This window comes from Helicoverpa zea, chromosome 15, assembly GCF_022581195.2.
Source record: "Helicoverpa zea isolate HzStark_Cry1AcR chromosome 15, ilHelZeax1.1, whole genome shotgun sequence".
In the NCBI taxonomy this organism is placed as follows: Eukaryota; Metazoa; Arthropoda; class Insecta; order Lepidoptera; family Noctuidae; genus Helicoverpa; species Helicoverpa zea.
The window spans coordinates 4446179-4469954 of NC_061466.1; the positions used below are offsets into that span (position 1 = coordinate 4446179).

Genomic DNA, 23776 nt, shown 5'->3' on the forward strand with positions numbered 1-23776 from the left:
GCTACACTCAACTATCTTTTCATCGTGTCGCCCACTAATGGAACCTGTTACTGTGGCATAAAAGGACGCACAAAAGGCCCCTTCAAGGTTTAGAGAAAAATTGGACCACTATCACATGCCCCTATTGCCTAAATTAAAGGTTTTTTGTGAAGCAACCCTCCAGGCTTTAAGAGCAGGTAGATGCTTACAATCAAAGGTCATAGTCATAGGGAAGGTTTTCTTTATAGATAGATACTTTCATTTTTTCAAACAGGACATAAGTAAGTAGGTAGGTACGACCACAGAGCGCATCCAAAAAGGCTGATACTACACACTATTAGGTAGGTATAAGTGCCTTCATCAAGTGCCAGGCTAAGCAAGCACCGAGCCAAGTTCAAAATCCAAGTCCTAGGTATATCCACTATCCGAAACTATAAGTAGGTACTTACATGTACTTATATGTAGATTCTAATTACCTATTTAACAGTTAAGGAACTTTAATAGCACTTACCCAATCTAACATTCAACATGTAGGTAGGTAGTCCTGTTCATTGTTTAAAGAAGTTGTTTTTAAACTATCCTAACTTTTTTCCTATAATAAAAATAAAAATGGTTTGAATAAAATTACAAAATGTAAAAGAATGTTTCACAAAATGTTTCAATTAAATATAACTACATTTATTTACACATACAAAATACCAAGTTTCACTTAATTAATTTACAATAGCTGCAATTTAACTTCATGAATTAATTCACTTGCTTTGGCGCCATATTTAATTCGGGGCACGTTTTGTTCCTTACGGAAAATAAGAAAAACATACATTCGTTTTCTTTCAAGCAATGAAAGTGGTGATCTGATTTATCATTGAATCTTATTTTTATTCAGTAATAAATACATATTCTGTAAAAAAGAACGATAAAATTGAATGTAATTAATATAATGCAAGGGCGATTCTTAAACGCAGCAACTAACTAAACGCTACCGCGTGTAATACTAACATACTCTAACAGATGGCGCCATACATCATTTGTACTGTTTTATCATAGGAGCGACCAATGAAATATTGATAAGTGTCCTACTTTCATGACGTCATTATTTCCACGTTGGAAGTTGGGAGGAAATGTCATGTCGCTTTTTAGTTTGTAAACTGATGTTTGTAAATTGTAAAATTAATAAAAATGTTGTAAATACGTTGTAAAACATTCTCACTTTCTCAGTGTTTAAAAACATAATAATATCTGCGTTTATAAAGAAGCAATTAGTCACGATGACCTCAATGTGGATCTTGTCAGATCGAAATGACTCTCTACAATGACGATGTGAACAAGATCTTGGATTATCTTACAAGAAATGACCACGAGCTTGACGAAGTGAATAAGAACACGAATAAAATGGATAGCTTTCAACAAGACGGCTTAATGGTTCGTATCTTACGCATTTAGTAATCAGTATGGTGATAAGGTATCGGGCTTCACACAGATATTGTGATGAACCGGGTCGCTAGTGTACGAGCGGTGCGGTAGACGTGCGGTGAAGTAATAGTGATCGCCGGGCGATTGTCGAACCTCGCTGAGCAGCTTTCGTGAACTCACGCTCCCACTTTTACCGTTATACGTTCATTTGGTTTCGTGAACGGACGTAGTTCACTCGCGGACTCAACAGCTTACATTCCCGTGTCTTCCTTATCTAATTAGTCAATTCCCGCTAATTGGAGCGAGGGTTTCCCCTAACGAGCGTGTTGTTGTGGTAATCTTTACCTAGGGCAGTGCGTCACGGAGTTGCGCCGCGCCGGCAGTCCGCGTAAACAAGTTGTAGTTTGCCAGCTAGGCACCATGCGGTCGCTACCACATCCATATGCCGCTTAATTTTTTATTAATATTCACTTAAGTATACCACAATTCCTCAGTTACCATTACCAGGATTATACAGTGTATCGTACAAAGTGCTTCAAAAACATTTTTAGTGTTTTTTTCCTCAACTGGACAGTTTTGTGTGAACAACTAATGTTAATAGTGTTGATGTAATATCCATGCAAACGTGAAGTGTTTAAAATGGATAAAAAACTAGATTTAATGTCTCTATTTGAGGTAAAATATGTTGTTTACTTATAAACTACCCTCTTGTTAGTCATATTTATTATTATTTCGCAAGGCCACTAAGTAACTGTTATCAGTTCTAGCAAGCAAATCATCTCCTTATCAAAATACACTACCTGCGTTAATATCTAAATCTAAGTGATATAAGATAACAGGTATACAGGAACCACATTAGAATAGTCAAAACATGATAAGAACAACTGTTTTGTTAATTTGCACATGCTTTTTATCACAAAGATTAAATTCAATGATATTTAATTCATAAAACTTTAGAAATTTTATTCCTTTCACTAAAGAAGTCTTCAAGAAAATGAAAGTAGTATTATCAAGCTGAATGCAAAGTGCGGAACTGACTCACAATTCACTTATTTTACCTTGTTGGGCCTTGGGAATTCTAGTATGAGTCAGGCTTTTCGGATACTGATCTTTCTAATAGGAACTGCTGGTTTACAAGTCATAGTCAACAATGACTTGAAGACAGACATAGTAAAAATGCAAATAAGTTAAATATTTGTGTCAGGTAATTGAATATGTTAGAGAATGTTTTAATTACTAACATTTACTTGTGCAAAAGAGAAAATAAAGTATGCTCTCAACATAAGTAAGGAAATGCTTTGATATTATGCCTACCTATGTAATAAATAGGTACTATTATTATTGGTCTCTCACAGAGCCCACATTTTACAGATATGAGACATGATATGACTCTTCAGAACAGCACACCTCTATGTCAGTGCAAGATTTATAGAACTTGGTTACATAAATCAGTATTTATTATAAGTAATTTACCTCTTTATCTTAGAAGTCTAGATGTCAGCAATGTTTGCATACATTGCATCAGATAAAGGGTGGATTGTGTTTACAAATTGCACAATAAAATCCTCACATTGCAAACAAACAAGTATCTATCCCAATGTTATTGTACCTATTTTATGTTGTTTTGCTATCCCTAAGCATTTTTCAATTTTTTGGCTGTCTGGTTCAATGTACAAAAATGTGAATGATGCTTTCTTTCCATTGTTGAATTTTAGAGTATATTGGTATTAGTTAATTATAGTTGTAGGTCCCGGTATAGTTATGTTCTTTATTCCACAAGTACCAAGTACATTAAATAAATCATTAACTAATGACCTATACACCATACATCTCATTAGTAAATATCTTTCCATGTAATTATTCAATTAGGGACATATTTTAATGAGCAACATATTAAATAAGTGTTCCTCCAATTTGTCACTGACTGACAATTAATTTCCTAAAAGTTATTAACTAATTAATAGTTACCTGCTGTCCTTTACTCATGTACTTGAATTTTTTTATGCTCATTAATCATTCATATTTATGAATTTGCATAAAAATTCTAATAACCACTTTTGTTTACAGTCGGACCCCTGGCCGACATCAGATGACCTGCTGGAGAACATATTCTCCTTGGAGCAAGGTTCTCTCAACTTCCTTGAGGATGCTATGCCCGACTTCAACCTGTGTGACAATGTCTCCCAACCCTCGGAAGCTATTAGCAGCTCATGTTCCGACAGTGGGCTGTCAAGCGACCAGGCTGAATTGTAAGTTGGCACATTACTTTTATTAAGTTTCGACTGTCACTTGAACATCATTGGCAGTCACTACAGAACCATTGTAATCAAGGATTGCCCGGGTATCTGGATTGAGGAGGAAGAAAAGCAGTTGCTCCATGTAAAACACTTGTACTTAGCTGCATTCGGTTAGACTGGAATTTAGTTGGGAAAAGGCTAGGCCGATCACAACATAACTTTTTTAATAAGGCCAGTTGCACACAACCACAAATGCATACTACATAATGAATCAGCACTAGTCTAATCGATTTTGCATACATTGGGGGTTTTTGATTAGTGTTAACTACCAAGGACTTGTTATCACACAAATTGTTGTGAATTTTAGTGGAATTTGAATTGAAATGAGCTTGATAAGTGAGCACGCCGTTACATAAGATTATTAATGAATATGCGGGCAGTATCAATTTGTATAAAGACTTAGGTAACATAGAATGTATGCAGCATTGATCTCTGCTATTGAACTATGGACTGTATAAATTGCTAGAAATTATCTCGGAGAATTGATAAGCATAGTTGATACCTATAGAAGTTGTTTGGACCGGTGTGGTCTAAATAATGGAAACCATTGCTTTTTTAGTCTAAAAACCTACCTGATTTACAGACTTGCAAATAAATACAAAACTGTGTATCGCGTGTGAAACTACAAAAAGAAATTAGTCGAGTTAAATAACGAGTTTTAACGCAATTACCTGGTGGCCAGTGGCATTATAAAACCAGCCTTGTGTACTGTTGAACAAATGATAAAATATAATGAGCTTAACAGCGATCTTAGTCATCCTTGTACGTAAATGCAAAATTATAGTTGGGTACATTTGCACTTCGAACGTTGGTGCAGATAACAGAAACTTCCTCTAAAACTTGTTTCCGATTTAATTCTAATGAAATAAATTTTAATATAGAGCGATATATTTAATTGAAGTATTTTCGTCAGATAGTGATAAAATTCATGCATTTTAAATATAGATACTGTAGGCTTTCATTTGAATTCTTGTTTCCAAGCTCAAGATGCGAAATGCGTAGAACACTTAAATCGGCAATTAGCGTTAGCTGCACACACATCTTGTTTATTAGATTCATGGGCGTAGCCAGCTTTGGGCTCAGGGTGGGGCAGCAGTCAACCTATCCCCCGGGGGAGGGCGGGGGCCCTCCGATTTTTTGTATCTTAAGCCGTTAATCTCAAACTTGTTAATCTCTTAATTTGAGAGGTTTATATTTTCAGGTACAGAAAATAAACAATCACACACACAGGACAGATTTTAGGTATATATTAAATAGGTATAAATTAAAGTTTTATCTAAGTATACCTATGTATGAGTAATATTACTTCAAGAGAAGACGGCGTGGGTTCTGGCAGAACCTGTCAAGCACTTCTTCTAAAAAAATATTTTTCGATTCTGAGACCCTTGTTCTGTGCACACTTAGCATACCTACACAGGCCGCTTAAACGATTTTCGCTCATGGTTGAGCGAAGCCACGTTTTGACCCGCTGTAATGTGCTAAACCAGTGGTTCTTAACCTTTTAGTCATGTTAGATTTACCAAAAGTTTGTCTTGCCGGGGACCACCTCATCGGTTTACCTAAATTGAGAGTACTTTGATAAAGAATACAAGCATACTTTATAATTAGCACTCATTTTTTTATTATTTAGCAAAAAACTGCTACAGATTTTAATTTAATGAGATTTTTGTGACAGCATTCTCTTTACTAATTTCTGAATTTTTGTTACAGTACTACTCAAAGCTAAACGCATGTCAGCAGTTGTTTAGATAAGCAAATGCAAAGAAAGAAAAACTTGCCTATGTAGCTTCCAAACACGCGAGCGAAGCGAGCGCGAAATTTTTATCGGACTTAAACCAAATATTACGTAAAATTTAGCCCAAACGTACTTAACTTTTTGTTTGTTGACGAATGCAAAAATAAGGGCATACAGTTTCTGAATACGCGAGCGAAGCGAGCGCGATATTTTAATTATTTTTTAAGACCCAAAACCAAAAACTACGTAAAATGTCGTCCAAATATACATTTTCATGAATGGGGGGACTAGGTACGACACGCGATATACGTCCATACGAAAACCCCCTTGCTTCCATAGATAAGTCGATAAAAATAAAGTTAGATAACGTATAGCAACGTCGCGCAGCTAAGCTTCGCGGACCACTTGGAATGCCTCTAGGGACCACCAGTGGTCCGCGGACCAACTGTTAAGAACCACTGTGCTAAACGATCGTTCTATTGTACAGGTCGTACATGGCTGGACAAGCAAAATAGCGAGCGCGGTTTTTACACTTGGATAAAACATTTCCGAAATTTTGATCACATCTACCAGTTCCATCTCCTTCAATGCATTATTTTTTGGATTAGATGGACGGCTCGGCTCGCTACTCCACATAGCACCTATTATTTTAGGGAATACGGCTCGCTTTCAAATGACGCGCGCACCGCGCACGTTCGGGAACTCGAGCGTGCATTTTGTTTTGATCGCGCTCTTTTCGAAGTCGTCAATTTTTTTTGTGCAATAACTTACGGATAGTATGATTGTTGATGTTGTTAGTTAGAGTTAGTAAAAAAAACATTGTTTAATCAGACACCTTATAGGTCAGAGCCAGGGCCCAGGGTGGGGCAAGTGCCCCAGCTTGCCCCAGTGTGGCTACGCCCATGATTAGATTAAAGAAAATATTTGTCAAATTAAAAATTCGTGCCCATGATATAACTAAGAACGCAGTAAAGATTTATAGTAAATCTCGCTAAACATACATATTTGTCATGCGTGCCGCTAAGTCAAGTTCAAGGAACTTTATTGCCGTACAATAGAGGCCATTTTCGCGCGACGCTAATGGCTATTATCAAATCGTGAAGTTGTCGGACAACTCCACCCTATTCTCGGGTTAATGAACAAGGTTTTGAATACCTGTGAGACAACTTTGCGTTTCGTAAACATGTTCAATAGCACCTTACTTAATTTTTGGAGACCTTTTAGGTACCTACGTTAGCTTGCTTAGGAAAATAGGAACCCAGTAGACCAGTCTACTATGAAAGTAATGCTATTTCAGGAATGTCGCCAATATGTGTGTGACTAATTGCCTTTCTCATCGCTTTTTTTGGACACTAAGTAATAACCACTAGAAAAATATGAGATTTCAATACAATATCATTGAACTGCGTCTAATAAAAACTGCTTTGTTAGTTTTATTGGCGTAATTTGCGCGAAGATACGAGTGAACGTTAACGACGATACATTTTATCTATTGCCTCCAATCATAGGTCCGTTAAGAAGGCAATGACTCAAGCGTCTGTTGGTGCAATTTGTGAGCGTCTCACCAATTTATTTTTGTGAAGCGTTAATGTTAGTGACACTTGGTGTTTAGTATTCTAATCAGTGCCGGCTGTAACGCGGCACGCGATAAGAATTTATTTTTTTATAATAGACAGAGGTTAGAACATGTCATACGCGTCGGAGGATGCATGCGATAAAATGGTGTACCAAGTGTTGCGTATTGTTGCTAGCCAGTTCTTTTATGCAGTGCTGGTACCTTTTTTATGTAGCTAGACGTATCTTCCAAAGCGAAATAGGTACATCCCAGGAATGAGTACTGTTTCTCTCTACTCTCTACAAACAGTTATGTCGTCATACATATCACATTAGGTACATATTACCGTTATCAATATTTACTCTTTAAGATATTCAAATTATAAACAGATACCATAATCACTTGCTCTCATATAGCCACCTATAACATAGAAAACAAAGTAAAAAGGTTGAACTACATTTGTAGCATTGAGGTCAGCACGTGTAGCAACCTATCTACGTAAATACATGGATGCTATATCAATAAGTTATATACAATGGTCCGTGTAAACGTTCCTAGACACGCCATTCAAGTACGCCGCGGCTGTTGAAACAACGGGACAGGTTGACTAAGGGCATATCTAGGTTAAATATAACATTTTATATTCATGTAATAAAATGACGCATATACAGGGTGATAAATTGAAGAGAAATTAAAAACCCATCATAGAACTGTTGGTTTTGACCTCTCCAAAAATGTATTCAATTGGATGTCTTAGAGAAAGGGTGGTTTGTCAATCAATATATCAATACGATGGATTGACCAAAGTTATTGAATTTCGAAGTTGACACTTTTGTCAGTCACGTATGAAATGGCTGGCTGGACCGATTCAGTTCGATCAAATCCAATTTGTTGGTAAAACACAACCCTTTCAAGATAAATCTATTTTTTATTCTATTCGATGTAATGTAATATATCCTTTTGTATTTTATACTCTTTTGCAATAGACGATAGTCTCTTTTTGAAGCCGATTCCAACGCCAAAGTTGGGTCTATCTACGTATAGTCTGAGTTAGAATTATCATATTTCGCGTGAATTACATCAGCCTTCTGCTCTTAGGGTATTTGCATACGAAGGAGGTTTTAATACCTGGCGTTCACCCTTTGCTAGTTTGTCTTTATTTCAAAGAAGCCTTATAATAGTGTAGCCTTATAATATTTATATTTGGCAGTATTTTTAAATTAATAGAGGTGTAGTAATTTCATATTTACGGAATTGTTAGGATAAATAATATAAAATAGCACTTACATTTAAGCTACTTTTCAAGCATACAGGCCACGATTCGTAAACTAGATGAGCATAAATTCTTTGTGCAATTTACCTAAAAGGTTTATTTTACCCTGTATCATTTACCTGTATGCTGCAATAACTGAGTCAAGTAGTTGCCAAGTATGAGTAGATAGCTCTTATTTTACTTTTATAGCTTCGACAATACATTTAAGATATTTACTGCACTTCTTATCACATTAAGTCGTCGAGATAAAATTATTGTTTGTGCACTCCTAAGATGGTATGGAGAAAAAACTTGCATCGCCCTTTCTGATGACCTCTGCATCAGTTGTTGTCCTTTATTTCAGGGTTAAACAGTAAACTGCTCAAGTCAATAATTTTAAAATGGGATTTACCAATCCCTTTATCGTACTTCCGTAGTCAAAACTTTGATATAAATGGTAAAACCGCTAATTATCACGTAGATACTATGATTTTAATAAGAACTGATTAAAAAGTATCGTAGCTGATAATGCGGCAATCTATTCACAATTTTGTGTTGTTTTAAAATGTTTTGTTGATAATGTAAACGTGAAGCGAAAATAATACTCGCGCAATACTTTTGATAACCCAAATTCACCGAAAGTGCAATCGTAGCTCGTTCCAAATTATCACATTGCTTACTATCTTATTCGTTTAATAATGTCAGCAATTATATTATTTAAATAGCTGAATGTAATGAACATTCTGGAAAGCGCTAAAGTCTACCAAGATTGCCTACGTGTTGAAATCTTCGTTCGTTAGTCATATTTGCCTTTCACTTATTGTCAGACCCGTCAAATTTTGAGAGCAACCCACGACTAACAATTATTAACCGTAGGTTTAAAATGGCGTGTGTACATAATATAATTAATGCAACAAATTAAAGTATCAACATTTTTCTCGATATTCTAATCGTATAAGTAATACCAACTTATTCAGATTTTTCGATTGACTGTTACTACCTCAGTGCGCTGCGTAAATCGCTGATAAGCAAGAAAGAAATGTTATTAAAAAACGCATATTTTTAGTTTTAGTCACGGCTCTTTTTAGGTACTGTGCGTTTTCTAAAGAATCCTAAGAAGAGTAGATAATATGTAGATTCAATAATTTGGATACCTCTTAATGTTTAAGTTCGCCATATTGATTATCTCAAAACTAGAGCTCCGTCAAAACCGGTTTGGTTTAAAGGGGCTCTTATTTGAAGTACTAGCTGTAGTTTAACTGTACTTTGGCAATTGTAAAACTTTTATTCGCTCAGATAAAATGTTAAAAGAATGCACAACTCCTTATATTCCGTGAATTTTGCATCATTTCACCTTAAACTCTCGTTCCGCCCATATTTCGATTTGCAACATCGCATTCGGCCGTACGCGTCACCCCTTCACATTCGCATTCACCCCATTTCTACTAGACATCGTAACCTACATCTTTCCATTCACTCTTATCTCACGAATAGGGTGACATTCAACCGTTATTTCCGTTTATTTTCTTACTTTCTTTGCTTAGATGGGCACAGAATTGATTTTGATTCGTGGCAGCGTGCCAGAGCACTTTTATTGTATGTCATGATAGTTGTTTCATACGAAATGTTGTAATTAATTGTCGTAGCATTTGTTACCATTATGTAGGTCAGATATTTCCTCCAATACCTACATGTCATATAAATGCTTTATTAGAAAAGATAACATTAACAACTACAAACAAAACCTTATGTATGAGTGTGTATTTCTAGCAAATTACCTTTTCTGATTTGTTCTGTATTCATTATGTAGAGCGACCTGAATGAATCCTTATTATGATGTCAAGTGCATTGAAGATCGATAGCCATCGGAAATAACAGCGTCGTTTATGATTCCCAAGCAGGAATAAATTCTGTAGGACGTTTTCACAAGTTAATTTGTAATGCTGTAAATATTAAGATAATGATTAGAAAAAATCTGCTTACACGAGTATATCCGTGATATGTTTATAGGTAAAGTATCAGTGATACACGTTTAATATGTCATAAGGTCCCTGATATTTTCCACGTAATCTTGATACTTGGACTACAAAGTACGGAATTCTCTCGGGTCTAGCGTGTGTTTAGCCATCATTTTGATGTATGGTAATTCTTGGTAAAGTCCTACTTGAATATTAATTTATGAAAATATACTGTCTGGTGTATTAAAAACATACACCCTTCTTAAAAGTCGGATGTAAAAATGTTCTATTAGATTTTCAACGTGAATCGTTTTATGATTTTGGTACTTTGAACTCGTTTTTTAAACCCTGCTATCGATTTAGACATGCTTTGCGGTTTTCAATGTGACCTTGCTGTGGAAACCAAGGTCACGGCTACTACTTGTTTCTAGTATTGATAACATAACTTATACCGTGAAATAGTGAAGTTTTATTTTCTACACTTTGTTCACTTAGGAATGTGGTTTAGTACTAAACATTGGATAGACATTAATGGCCTTACTACAAAAACTTTAAACCCTGTTTTACACTTGTCTAATAAAATTTTGGCTGCAAAATGAACCATATGTCAACGTCATAATTTGACATTTTTTTAGACAAGTCTTAAACTGACGTTAAAAAGTTTTTGTGGTAAGACGGTAAGCCTCCGTATTTTCACCTGTATTAGGATTACAGATGGAGTCTTTCAATGTTAGACATCTTCACCAAAAGTAGCTCCACATATTTATTTAAACTAATTTTCTGCAGCCATTCAATCAAAAAATTTACTTTTATATTTAATTATTTAAAGTCGTGGTGGCCTAGTGGGCAAAGAACCAATCTCGAGTATGAGGGCGCGGGTTCGATTCCAGGTCAGGCAAGTACCAATGCAACTTTTCTAAGTTGGTATGTACTTTCAGCAGCCGAAAATCGATCTCAGTGGCGTGCACTTGGAGAGGCCTATGTCCAGCAGTGGACTGCTATAGGCTGATGATGATGATGATGATGATGATGTACTTTCTAAGTATATCTTAGACACCAATGACTGTGTTTCGGATGGCACGTTAAACTGTAGGTCCCGGTTGTCATTGAACATCCCTGGCAGTCGTTACGGGTAGTCAGAAGCCAGTAAGTCTGACACCAGTCTAACCAAGGGGTATTGGGTTGCCCGGGTAACTGGGTTGAGGAGGTCAGATAGGCAGTCGCTTCTTGTAAAGCACTGGTACTCAGCTGAATCCGGTCAGACTGGAAGCCGACCCCAACATAGTTTGGGAAAAGGCTCGGAGGATGATTCAATCAAAAAATTTAATCCTGTAATACTATGATAGAAACCATCCCTTATAGCAGGGAAAATAGATCTATAAAAAGACGCAAGACTTATTCACTCCTTCTTCAACAGTGACTTCGAGCAGCAACTGTCCCCATTCCTGATCCAGAACTCTTGTGACGAGGATGCCGGCGCCTCCCCCATAGGCCTGGAGCCCACCAGTCCTGGCACCAGTCAGGACGTGATCATCCAGGACTCCAGCGATGGCTCCAACTCTTCGAGCGAAGTCGTCGATGAGACCTTTGATATGCTAAACTTCGAACAGAATGTTGTTCCCGGATTCCTTAACAAAAATACATTCCAAAGTCCTGGTGAGTTGTTTTTTGAAGAATTTTTGGTTGTAGAGTAGGTGTTTGTGTGAATTTTGCACAAATTGTGCTATTTTGCGTATCAGGTCCTAACATTATTTTCATTTGGTTAGAAATTTTTCATAACGACGCAAATGCTAGTTAACGGATGACATTGAATAATGACTATGACTAATTATAATGACTATGTTGTTCATAATTTTGTCTTTTACAAAAACCAAAAACGAGATAGGTACTGAACTGATACTGAAAGGCAATTAAGACAGTGGTAATAATGACTGTTGTTATACATCATCTGCGTCTTTGTTTAATATTATGAGATTGTCCTTTTCGATAAAAAAATAAAAGATTTTCTTGAGCCTTAACCTACCGTAACCAATGCACATTGCACACAGGTATTTTAATACAAGTTAGCGTGACTAAATAAAGCTAACAAACGTTATAACGCAGTTTCAAAGTCAGTAAAAGGGCATATCGTCTGTGATATTTGTAGCAAAAACTGTTGCATAAATCATGTACTATTAGGCACATAATGCTCAATTTAGTTCCTAAAAATATACAGAAAAATAGATACGCAAAAATACAAGTGTATTGCGCAGAAATCAGACAAGATCTACTTATGTAAATATCCAGTCGCACGTGGCTTGCCCGCTGTTCGCGAATAACAGGCCTGCCTACATACAGAACTAGAGTCTCTTATCTAAGACTTCAAGTCAAACGCTTTATATAATTTCAATACCTATATTACATTATCTGTTTTTCGTTTATCGAATTTCAGCCGACCTTCGAATATAATATTCTATTTATTGCTTTCAATGAGACACTTGAGTCAATATATTAATGTCAAAAATGATTTTTTGGTAATTGTATCACCGCTGCTTTTATGTGAATAGGCATTTTATTTGAATGGAATTCTGATAAATATGTCTCAGTATTTGCGCAACAAACAATTTATTGGTCAATGTACTCTGAAACTGTTCACTAATGACTAGACAACAGTATTGACTCATTTGTGTCAATTGCGTTATGCTGTACTTCTAATGCTCCTTATAGAACTCATCAATAATAATTACATACGCAGAACCATTCAAAAACGATAACTATCCCAATCTCAGGTAAAGGCAACAGAAAACGGCGTCTCTCTCAAACGCCACAGGTAGCCGTGCAACCGAAAGTCCAGAAGCCCACTATCAAAATCGCAGCCAGTACAAGCACACCGAAACCGCAGTTGGTAGTCAAGGCACAGCCTCAGAAACCCGTCAAGGTCGCCAACATTCAAGTGCTGAACCCGCAGACTAAAGTATACTCCAAACCAGTAGAAAGTGTGGCCCCCCAACGACGAGTGATCCGCGTGGCTCCCATGGCCGGCAACCCTCGCTCTATCCTCCTACCAGTCACGATAAAAGACATGAAAGACCTGAAATCCATAAAGATCATTAACGCTGCGGACTTGAAAAACGCTTCAAACATCAAATTGGCCGCAGCTAATCTGTTGTCGCAGAGCAAACTGCAAGACTTGAAGGTTGAGGCGCGCGATTATGATTACGACCACAGTGGAAACAATTGCGGTGAGAAACGTTTTATTTGCATGATATTTCAGTTTTCAGATGTAAACGTTTGAAGACTTATTGTAGCTATACGGTATTTGTAAAGGCGTGACTTTACAGCTAGTGTAGTTTTGATCTTATCATCAATATGGTACGTCAAACAGGTGTCCCATTCAACGCACCGGATTTGTCATGACAAAAAAAGATCTAAGCCACAAAAAATGCTAAACCGCACGCAAATATAGTCCGTTATACCAGTAACATATCAGGCACATTTATGATAGCTTACAATTGTTCGATCGTGGTGACATAACAACCGGTTTTTCTAGTCAATAGACTCGTTAAATATTTACTTTCTTTAATGCCGTCGTCCAGAAATAGATTTTAAATGTGTTTCAAACGAAAGTAGAAACTGTCTCCATAATTGATAGATGATATTTAACGATGTCTTATTTAATAACTGGATTTAACTGGATCGTTAACTGTAGGGTTGGGAGTTAAGAAAGTTTGAAATGAGGCCAAGGTCTACCAAAGGTTTCAATTAATCTAATTGGTGATATTTTTAAATCTGGTAGTCCGAAAATGTTGCCTGCAAAGACGGGTTTGTTACGCCTCCTATCATGTAGTAAATTGTCAGTGCCGATGCTTTTGTGTGCAAATAGTAGGTTATGCAATTGTCCAATTGAATTTATTCTGGTAACTTCATATGCAGTGACAAAACTGTGTATTACATTGCGTGCACGATGTATCATGTTTTAAGTGTATTTGTCGAAATAGAGAATACTCAGTATTAAGATTTCCATGAATTGCTTTCGAATTTCGATAGGCCTTAACATGAGCCAATCTATTTTAGTAGTTTATTTCCCCATAAAATACCAATCTAACTTTATTGTCCCATCCAGATGACTCAGGTAGCGAACGGAGCGATGACGACGACGACCACAAGGATGCAGTCCCCGATGGCAAGAACGGCTACCCTCGTTTAGTGCTCACTGCTGAGGAACGACGGTTGTTAGCTAAGGAAGGCATTACCCTACCCACAAGCTACCCCCTCACTAAGCACGAAGAAAGAGAATTGAAAAGGATCAGGCGCAAAATCAGAAATAAGATCTCAGCTCAAGATTCCCGTAAAAGGAAGAAGGAGTATGTTGACGGGCTCGAAGACAGGTAAATACATTTATATGTTGCAATATATTCATTCTTATAATTAGCCGATTTTAATGGTGTTCTAAGCAGAGAATTTTCTCATACAGATACTGAAAGGACACGTGAGATTTTATGTATAATGCTGATACGCGTGATCAAAGTGAATTGATGATTTCAATGTTTTTAAAACACGTTTATACATACATATTTCATTAAGAAGACAGTCATGTTACAGTTACTTTAGCTTTATCAAAATGTGCCATTTCAGTACTTTCACTTGCGAGTTATATTTTAACCGTTTACTAAAGTTAAAATTTAATTAGCAGAAAGAGAATGTATATGTTCAGATTTAAGTGCACTTTCAAAGTCCTTTGAAACGTCAATCCAATCCGATCTCTCCGTGATCGCGCCGATCGTGATTATATGTTTTTTCACTTATAAAATGTTTTTTGTACGACATGAGTAGAAAATGAAAGCAAAATCATTCAGTTTGACATCCTCCTTAAAGGCAAGAGACCAGTTTTACGAATTTGAAATATTATTTTGGTTACGAAATGGGCTGAAAATGCTAATAAACTGGTTTTTAATATGAGGTGTTGAAGCCAAATTGTTCTTTATACAAATTAGGTACTCATTTCGCAGTTTTGTTTTATTTTTTCAGCGAACTGCGGTTAATTAATTGCTTCATTACATTTGTTTTCATTTCACTTTTGTGTCAGTCGGAAAGACATGATTTTTAATTTATATTTTAAATGTTTTCTAATTGTAATTCTTATGAGGCAATGTTCTGCACGCTATGACTGTAGAAAGCTGCAACGGGACATTGCGAAAAATCATGCAATTATGCACTTTACTACACGGAAGGCAGTAGTTATTGAAGAAAATCTAGAGTGTATTATGAAAAAGCCTTTTGAATGCAAGTGTACAAGTTTAAACTGTTTACAGTATTGCAAGTGTCCTTGAGACAAATATATTCTGAAATACTTGATACTGTTGCTTATTCAGGTGCAAAATAGACTAGACTGTTCTGAAACTTGGAAAAGAAACATTTTTAAGTACCAAGTTCTCTTGTTCATAATACTCGTGTAGATAAATGAATCTATAACATCTCTTTTTATCGTTACCACAAGATGTTTTACAAGTACTCAAATACACTTACAAAAGTCCGTCAATATGTATTCAGAAGTTAAAAGTATTCGTATTTTAACTCACAATTAATAAAATGACACTCAACAAGCAATATATTTTAATAACACGAAACCCCGTCACAGCTTAAGGAAATAACAACAATTTGTCCATTGTTCCAGAGTTAAACAATGCACAGCGGAAAATCAGACGCTCATTCGGAGGATAAAGATTCTGCAATCACAAAACCAATCTCTGTCCGCGCAACTAAAGAGATTACAGGTAAATAGTGTTTATGTAAATACTAGTTTTTATAGCTGTTTTTTTATGTAAAATCTTTTTGTTTCGATAAATGGAGCGTGATAAGTCTTGACACTTTTACATCAGATTTAAATTGCCAGGAAATGATTTGATGAACTGGTGTGAAACCATCTGTTGCATTTTATATTTAGGTAAGAGTTTGTCTTCTTATTGTTGCATCTCCCGTCATTTCATTTCTATACAATATATACAGACTGAATTCATAACTGGCCAACCCTTAGGCTTGGCAAATATATATTTCCAGTAAGACATAAAAACATTAATTTCATTGAAACACGCGTGGCTTTTATGTTATCTATAGACATTTTATCGAGGATGCTGATGTCAATTAATGCTGAAGCTGCAAATTCAAACAATAGTCTATCTTAAAAGTCATTAACACATTTCGACAATAGAATTAGAAATTACCGATATTTGCCTTTCACTCTCTCTTTACTTGTGTGAGCGAGATAAAAATATCGACAACAATAGCCCCATGCCATTTCTAATCCGATCCAATTGCACTAGTGTTACGTAACTAGATTACCGAAAGTTCTGCCTATCATTTATATCAAACTAGTGACAACTATTATGGGAACTATATTTTTTGTCACCAAAATTTATATTTGTCATCAAGTTGTATCACCTAATAAATAGATCTATCGCCACGAAATATTTTCGTTCTCAGATAAACAAAGAGTGTTCCCAGGTATGAATTAGCAAATTATTGTTAATATAATGTGTAAAATATGAGATGGATTACCAATAAAATTGTAGTGCATTACATGAATATAAACTTCGTTCTTATAATAATAGTTTTATTACTTAAATAATAGCTTGGTGCTCAAAATGGTAGATCTGTCACCAAATAAATCGATTAATCGATCCCTGACTGCGACTCCTTTTTATTTGTTATTTTGTCACCAATACAGTAGTTACATTTTATTTCGTTCAGTTATTAAAATAATGTATTCGTTACCAATTTAATACATCAGTTTATAATTTTAATAAAAATATGTTCAAAGGGAAGAGGAAGGGAAGGGAGACAAATTGGCGCGCTTTCGGGCCTCAACGAATGGGTTGTAGGTTGGTTGTAGGTACGATCGTACGATGCGGGGCGCGGGCAGTGAGATTTTTAACAATAAATATTGATTATTTTGACTTTGATTAATTGTTTTATTTACTATTCAGCTAGAAATTTAATTTAAATATATTTATACTACCTGTGGAAACTAAAGCCCTTGGGGGGAGGCACATGGCCAGTTAAGTAGTAGACTCTTTTGGTTGAAATGATGATGACGACCACCCTACATTTTTAGACCTTCATGAAATTTTCTAGTGATATAATATATGATTTATTGGTGATCTCTTTAAATTAGTTTGCTTAAATACTATTAGGACAAACCTATTATAATACATACAAAATCATTTATTTGGTACTTGACCCCATATCTCCATGATTTTCGGTAATTTATTGTGGAAATGATTTTATATTGTTTGGTGACTACATTTGGTGACAAATCTACTATTTTGAGGGCAAACCCTATTATTTAAGAAACACAAAATGAATTAAATTGGTGACAGCTTAAATCATACCCAACTATTATTGTCGCAATATTTCATACTGCCATTCAGATCGAGTTAAACTGGTTTTGAATATAATGTCAGCTATCATTTTGAATGGCAGTGGTCTTAAAAACTCGCAGTGATTAACATTTGGAGATCTTTTCAATTAATTTTGGTAATTTATAACTAAATTCAAATAAGGCTTCTTCTACTATGTAATAATGATAGAGTTGGATAATATGCTTATATGCGAAAATTTATGTCTGCGTTTATGTTAAATTTTGAGTCCTAAACTAATATAGTTTTTTTTTTAATTGTAAAAAAAATCTGTCGTGAAGCTACACTATCTCTGGGTGACATAGGTTATATTCTATCCAGGAACTGCTATGAATGCCCCGGTATACAGATGAAACTGCGAAAAAACTAGTATTAAATAACGCAATATAAAAGCTAAGCTGATCACTGACCATCGCTATGACTCAGATTGACGTGGAACGCTGTGTATCGAACACGAAGCCAGTAGCTAGATGATTCATACTTTCGTAATATTTACGTCAGTATGACAGTATTTTTTATTCTTTGTTGAAAGAATGTCGAGTTAGTTGTTCTGCTGATGATCAATAATATTGGGGTCAATGACCAAGTGCTACACGTATAAGGGTATCTCATTTATAAATTGTGACTAGCTTCTGCCCGCATCCTGAAAAAACTTCTTCCCATACATGGATAGAAAGTAGCCTTATTATCTAAATTACTGCCAAGTTTCATCAGATTTTTTATCAATTCAGTAGTCATTAATAAGAATTTGTAAGATTAATGGTCCTGATACTTAGATTTTTGGTTCATGAAAATTAGACTATTCTAGACGAATTTAGAAACAAACTATGGTTTAAACAAAACAAAATGCAAAAAGAAGTGCATCTATTTTTATAGTTTACTATTATTACTATGACCAACCAATTGTGCCAATCAAGTTCTTGTTCAATCTGCCCTACTAATGATAACAACAATGACAGTCAATAATTCTATAGTGAAACAGTCGTTAAAGTTAACTGCAAATCAAGACAATGCGTCTCAATAGAATGGTGTTACTTGTGTAAGAAGTAGTGAAATTCATATACTTTATGAATATGGTTTACAATAAATATCCAATAACGTTTGCTGGGGAAAATAAACGTTTTTTATTACCACATGATATATTGAAAATACCTTGAATTTGTTACTAAGTTCTATGTATTCAGGTGTTTAAAAGAGAATCAACATAACTTGTCCTCGGCCCTATTGACATAATGCTGAACAATATCAGCCCTTTCATGTGTGATACACATGAACAGGCTCATAAAAGCGCCGTCGACGTGCGTTTACAAAACGTGGTCTGTATAGGCCCTAAAATAGTTGAAATCTCTCTCTCTTTCCTGCCTTGTATCCTCTACGGTGTCGGGTCAGCTTTCAGCACTTCGCCCTTTCTTCAACGTCGCTCTCGGTCACCTGGTACTTCTCCATATTCTCACCACTACATCCCTCCTATCATTTTGGGGCAGCGCTAGTGGTGCGCAGCGCGGTGTGCCACATATATCAAAGTTGACAAAATTCTCTCTTATTCTTCCAGAACGTGCTAACAGGCGTGACAGGCGGCTCCACAAACAAGACAGCGCAGCCAGCCACATGTCTGCTAGTGCTGCTGCTGTCCGTGGCGCTGGTGGCGCTGCCGTCCATGCGCGAGGAGATCCGTCCCCGCGCCGCCGACACGCCGCCCTCGTCGCCCGCCGTCACTAGGGCGCTGCTCTCCGCTTCCAATAGTAAGTAGCTGCTAATCCCCTTCTTACATGAGAACACGCCGTAGCCGATAATCGGCTAGGAGTACTTCAAGTAGCTACGATAAAATTAGGCAAGTAATTTTCGAGCGAACTTCCGTCATCCGAAGGCACCTAAGCATGTTAGCGATATTCGGAGTATCCCTAAAACAATGTTAGTACGTATTTGTTACAATAATTGTTTTGTTAAACGGTATTACTAATCGTTCTCCCCCTAATTGTTATATGTCGTCCACCTTTACAGGTAGTTTTTTTATTTAATATTTTTTAAAAGTAGTTCTTTTTTAAATTGGGAAAACCATACTTGTAGAAATATAAAAATCTGCAACGCTAAAATGAGGACGGTGGTGGTACCAATCATAAAGAATAAAACCGGTGATGTTAGCGATAGGAATAATTATAGGCCTATATCTTTGGCGACGGTTATTTCAAAGGTGCTTGATAGTTTGCTTAACACTCAGCTGGATAATCATTTAAAAATTCATGATAACCAGTTCGGTTTCAAAGCAGGATTATCTACAGAAACAGCAATATTGTGTTTGAAGCAAACTGTCAAGTACTACACTGATAGAAATACACCTGTCTTTGCTTGTTTCCTCGACTTATCGAAGGCATTTGACCTGGTTTGTTATGATCTACTGTGGCAAAAACTGAAGCAGTCGTCAGTGCCAGACGGTCTTATCCGTATATTTCAATACTGGTACAACAATCAGGTCAATGTTGTTCGGTGGTCGGGGGCCTACTCAGCTCCTTACAGGTTGGAGTGCGGCGTGAGGCAAGGGGGGTTGACCTCACCTAAGCTCTTCAACCTGTACGTTAATGAGTTGATAGAGACGCTCAGCAGCACGCATGTCGGTTGCCATGTTGGGGATGTGTGCTTGAATAATATCAGCTACGCTGACGACATGGTCCTGCTGAGCGCCTCTGTTTGTGGGTTGTCGAGGCTGATTGGCATTTGTGAAAAATATGCTAAGGAACATGGTTTGCTGTATAACGTCAGTAAAAGTGAGTGCATGGTCTTTCGGGCCAAGAGGTGTCCAGATTACTTAGCAGCAATTAAGCTCAATGGAGTCCTACTTAAGAAAGTTGATACTTTTAAATACCTGGGGCATATATTAACCTCTGACCTGAAAGACGGTGCAGATATTGAAAGGGAGCGTAGGGCGCTGTCTGTTCGTGCGAATATGATAGCCCGCAGATTTGCTCGGTGTACAAGGGACGTCAAAATAACCTTATTTAGAGCGTTTTGTACGTCCTTTTATACTGGCAGTCTGTGGGTGGATTATACGCAGAAGCAGTACAGCGCTCTACGTGTCCAATACAATAACGCATTTAGGGTGCTCTTGGGGCTGCCTCGCTTCTGTAGCGCGTCAGGGATGTTTGCCGAGGCGCGTGTTGATTGTTTCCACACTATAATGCGCAAAAGGTGCACGTCCCTGGTGCGCAGGGTGCGAGGCAGCCGCAATAGTATTCTGAGAGCTTTTTCTGACCGATTTGACTGTCAGTACGTGAACCATTGCTGTATGGTTCATCTGCTGAATAATGTAAAAATATTATTTTAATAAATGTGAGAAATTTAAATGTAATTATTGTAATGTAACTGTATGTATTGTGATGAATTATTATTGATTATTGATTTTTATTATGATAAGTTTAATTCATTCATTTGTATTGTTTGTAATTTATATGGGTGTAAAGGCCTGAAATAAATGATTTATTTATTATTTAAAAACATTGTGTAAATAAAAGTCCCAGTGATTCCTGGGCTGTCCGAAGATAAGTCAGATTGATGCGGTCGTGAACTTTGTTACACATAGCGATATCACTTACATTGTTTACATAAGCATTTCGTTCTTGTCTAAAAACTCAATACGCACGTAGTAATCTCGTTTATGTAAAATCTCATTAGCAGGTCAAATTATTGTATAACAAAATTTGAACTTTACAAACAGGATTTGAAAGATCTTATACAAAAAACGGAATTGGACAAACGTAAGTATGTTACGAAACAGGATTTGAATGCGTAGAACAAAACTAGTTCACTAATAAATTGCATAGCTTAAAATAGTTATAGCTGTACCGGTCAATCAGTCACAAAAGTCCACAAATAGTTCGCTACGTGCATCTATAAAAAGAAATTGAGCACCTTGTTTTTATTTGGACCGCGACCGAAAGATAACAATTATCACTTTCAAGTTTCCATGCGGCATAGATAATAGTGTTTAACTATCTCAATCGTGACTAAGGTCATACAATACTACATTCGTGAATTCATTCGAAAGTACCATGTTTACGTGCCTGACAACTATTTATTACAACTTACATAACGTCCTTATCACGAATTTAATTTACGTAAATTTTGATGTTCGTTATGCTCGAATACGCGAATCGACTTTCTCGGCGCAACATTTCGAACGCCATGCATAATCGGCTGCACTACTTTTCGAGTTTCAATGAAAAGTTACGTAATTCTGTGCACTTTGGAAAGCTGATCCAAAAAACCTTTTACATAAGTTTGCAATTTTTCGTTCAGTTCATCAAACAATTTATTAACAATTTTGTTCTTTTTCTCCAGAAATGGCGCTCGACGAGACCGTCATAGATGACGGAGAGTTCAATATGGATGAGCTGATCACATTCAACCGCCCACACTCGGACCACGACTACCAAGTCGTCAAGAACACGGAGACGCACAAGGTGCTCGCCGGAGGCTACGTGGACCTTCCAATCGATGAGGACTGGCCACCAAACCTGAAGAAACTCATGAAAAAACACGACCTCGATTACAACGACGGCGAATACATGCCGCCTATCGTCAAGGAGGAGAACTATGAACCTTATTACAAGATAGATAAGTTCAAAACCGAAGACGATGGCGATATCATGAACGAAAAAAGCTTCCTCACCAACACGCTGATCTCCACGAGCCGCAAGCTCGGCGAACTGCTCGACCTCCTGCCTCCCATACCGGTTAAAACTGACGACTTAGTCATCGAGGAGATCTCCGACTACGACTCCAGGAATACCACTGAAGTGAAGAGTTTCGTAGTCAACGGCACCCTCAACGATATCTAGCTTAGCAATTAGCACACATTCTATATTTTTATTTTCTTTATTATTCCTTGTTGTTTCCTTTCAGATAACTATTTTACTATTATTTTACAGAGAATGTATTTTTTACAATTATATTGTTTCAATGAAATTATTCCTCGCGTGTAGTTGGTCGGGAATTTGATTGTGTGTGTTTATTTCGACTGTCGGTCGTGAAGTGCTGGCTCAGTGTTTGGAGTCATGCTGACTACCCTTGGAATTAGTCTCTAGGTTATACATAATAATTATGTTTATGTTAGTGAGAACGCTATGAATGATTTTATTTAGTTGTTAAGTATTATTAAAACTTGAAGTATGGTTATATGTCAGTTTCTGGGAATGAAAGTTGTTGAAATATTTATTCGAGAAATCAAAATTAATATATAATGAAATCAAGATATATTTTTTATTTACGAATCATACTTTAGGCGAGTTTAGTATAAGTTATTTACTAAGCATTTTCTCTGTTACGACTTGGTGCAATTATATTAGTAACTGAAGGTTCAGTTTTTAGCTAGATTTTGATTTTAAGTAATTCATTTGCATTAGATATAGCTCGTTTTACCTACTTACCATATAAGCGTTTAAACAAAATGGACTACAATACTGAATGCTGGTTCGAATAAATTGTGTAATAAAAATCGTTTTTCAATGGTCACCCTACATTCTTTGAAGTATGATAAATAGAACCAGAAAATAACAAGTAAACAACAATCTTTGAAATCATCAAAATCGGTCCAGAAAGTTGCACTTGATGACGAGAAAATAAATATTTTGGATTCCTTTTACACGACTTTGGCTGGAATTACAGACTGGTGTGATAATAATGACCGAGACGCCTGTAAATCATTTGAGTATTCTTAAACTCGTTGACGAATACTTTTATATAACAGCCAGTCCTCTGTCCCTTATGTAATTGCTAGCCATACTGGGGAGCTCGTAATTAAATAACAGCCGCACGGATTAGTCCGTCGATGGGTGACCGTCTTATGGCGAGATGTTCAGAAAACACGTTGCATTGGTGCGCCCCAGCTGTTGCCACTGTGACTAGGGAATACAAATGTACGGAATTCCGTACAGTTCACTATTGAGCATGTACATTTATTGCAAGTAATTTCTTCGGCCCCATAAGCAAGGCATATCCTACTTATATTATAAATGTGAAAGTTTGTGAGAATGTATGGATGTATGTTTGTTATTCAATCACGCAAAATCGGCTGGACCGATTTGATTGAAATTTGGTATGTAGATAGGTGATACCCTGGATTAACACATAGGCTACTTTTTATCAACACACCACGCGGGCGAAGCCGCTGGCGGAAGCTAGTTTATCATAAACTTCGATC

At 36.5% G+C, this 23776-nt stretch overlaps 1 protein-coding gene across 2 annotated transcripts; it reads left to right on the forward strand.

Moving 5' to 3' along the window:
• The first annotated feature begins 1064 nt into the window (after positions 1-1064).
• Positions 1065-23071, forward strand: LOC124636929. Of its 2 annotated transcripts, none has more exons than XM_047173204.1 (8): positions 1065-1401; positions 3460-3641; positions 11607-11845; positions 12958-13410; positions 14292-14556; positions 15843-15942; positions 19136-19325; positions 21916-23071. In XM_047173204.1, exons 1-8 carry the CDS (start codon positions 1279-1281, stop codon positions 22413-22415), a joined length of 2052 nt encoding a protein of 683 aa, XP_047029160.1. In that variant the 5' UTR covers positions 1065-1278; the 3' UTR covers positions 22416-23071. The 2 variants fall into 2 exon arrangements, with proteins under 2 accessions (XP_047029160.1, XP_047029161.1); XM_047173205.1 differs by lacking the exon at positions 1065-1401 and adding an exon at positions 1537-2067.
• Positions 23072-23776: the final 705 nt, after the last annotated feature.

What these genes read in the sequence shown, in the direction of transcription:
- LOC124636929 (XM_047173204.1), top strand. Translation starts at nt 1,279, where the DNA reads ATGACTCTCTACAATGACGATGTGAACAAGATCTTGGATTATCTTACA. An exon ending in GTTGACGGGCTCGAAGACAG is followed by an intron (nt 14,557 to 15,842) that starts GTAAATACATTT and finishes CCATTGTTCCAG; the next exon opens with AGTTAAACAATGCACAGCGG. An exon ending in GCTGCTCTCCGCTTCCAATA is followed by an intron (nt 19,326 to 21,915) that starts GTAAGTAGCTGC and finishes CTTTTTCTCCAG; the next exon opens with AAATGGCGCTCGACGAGACC.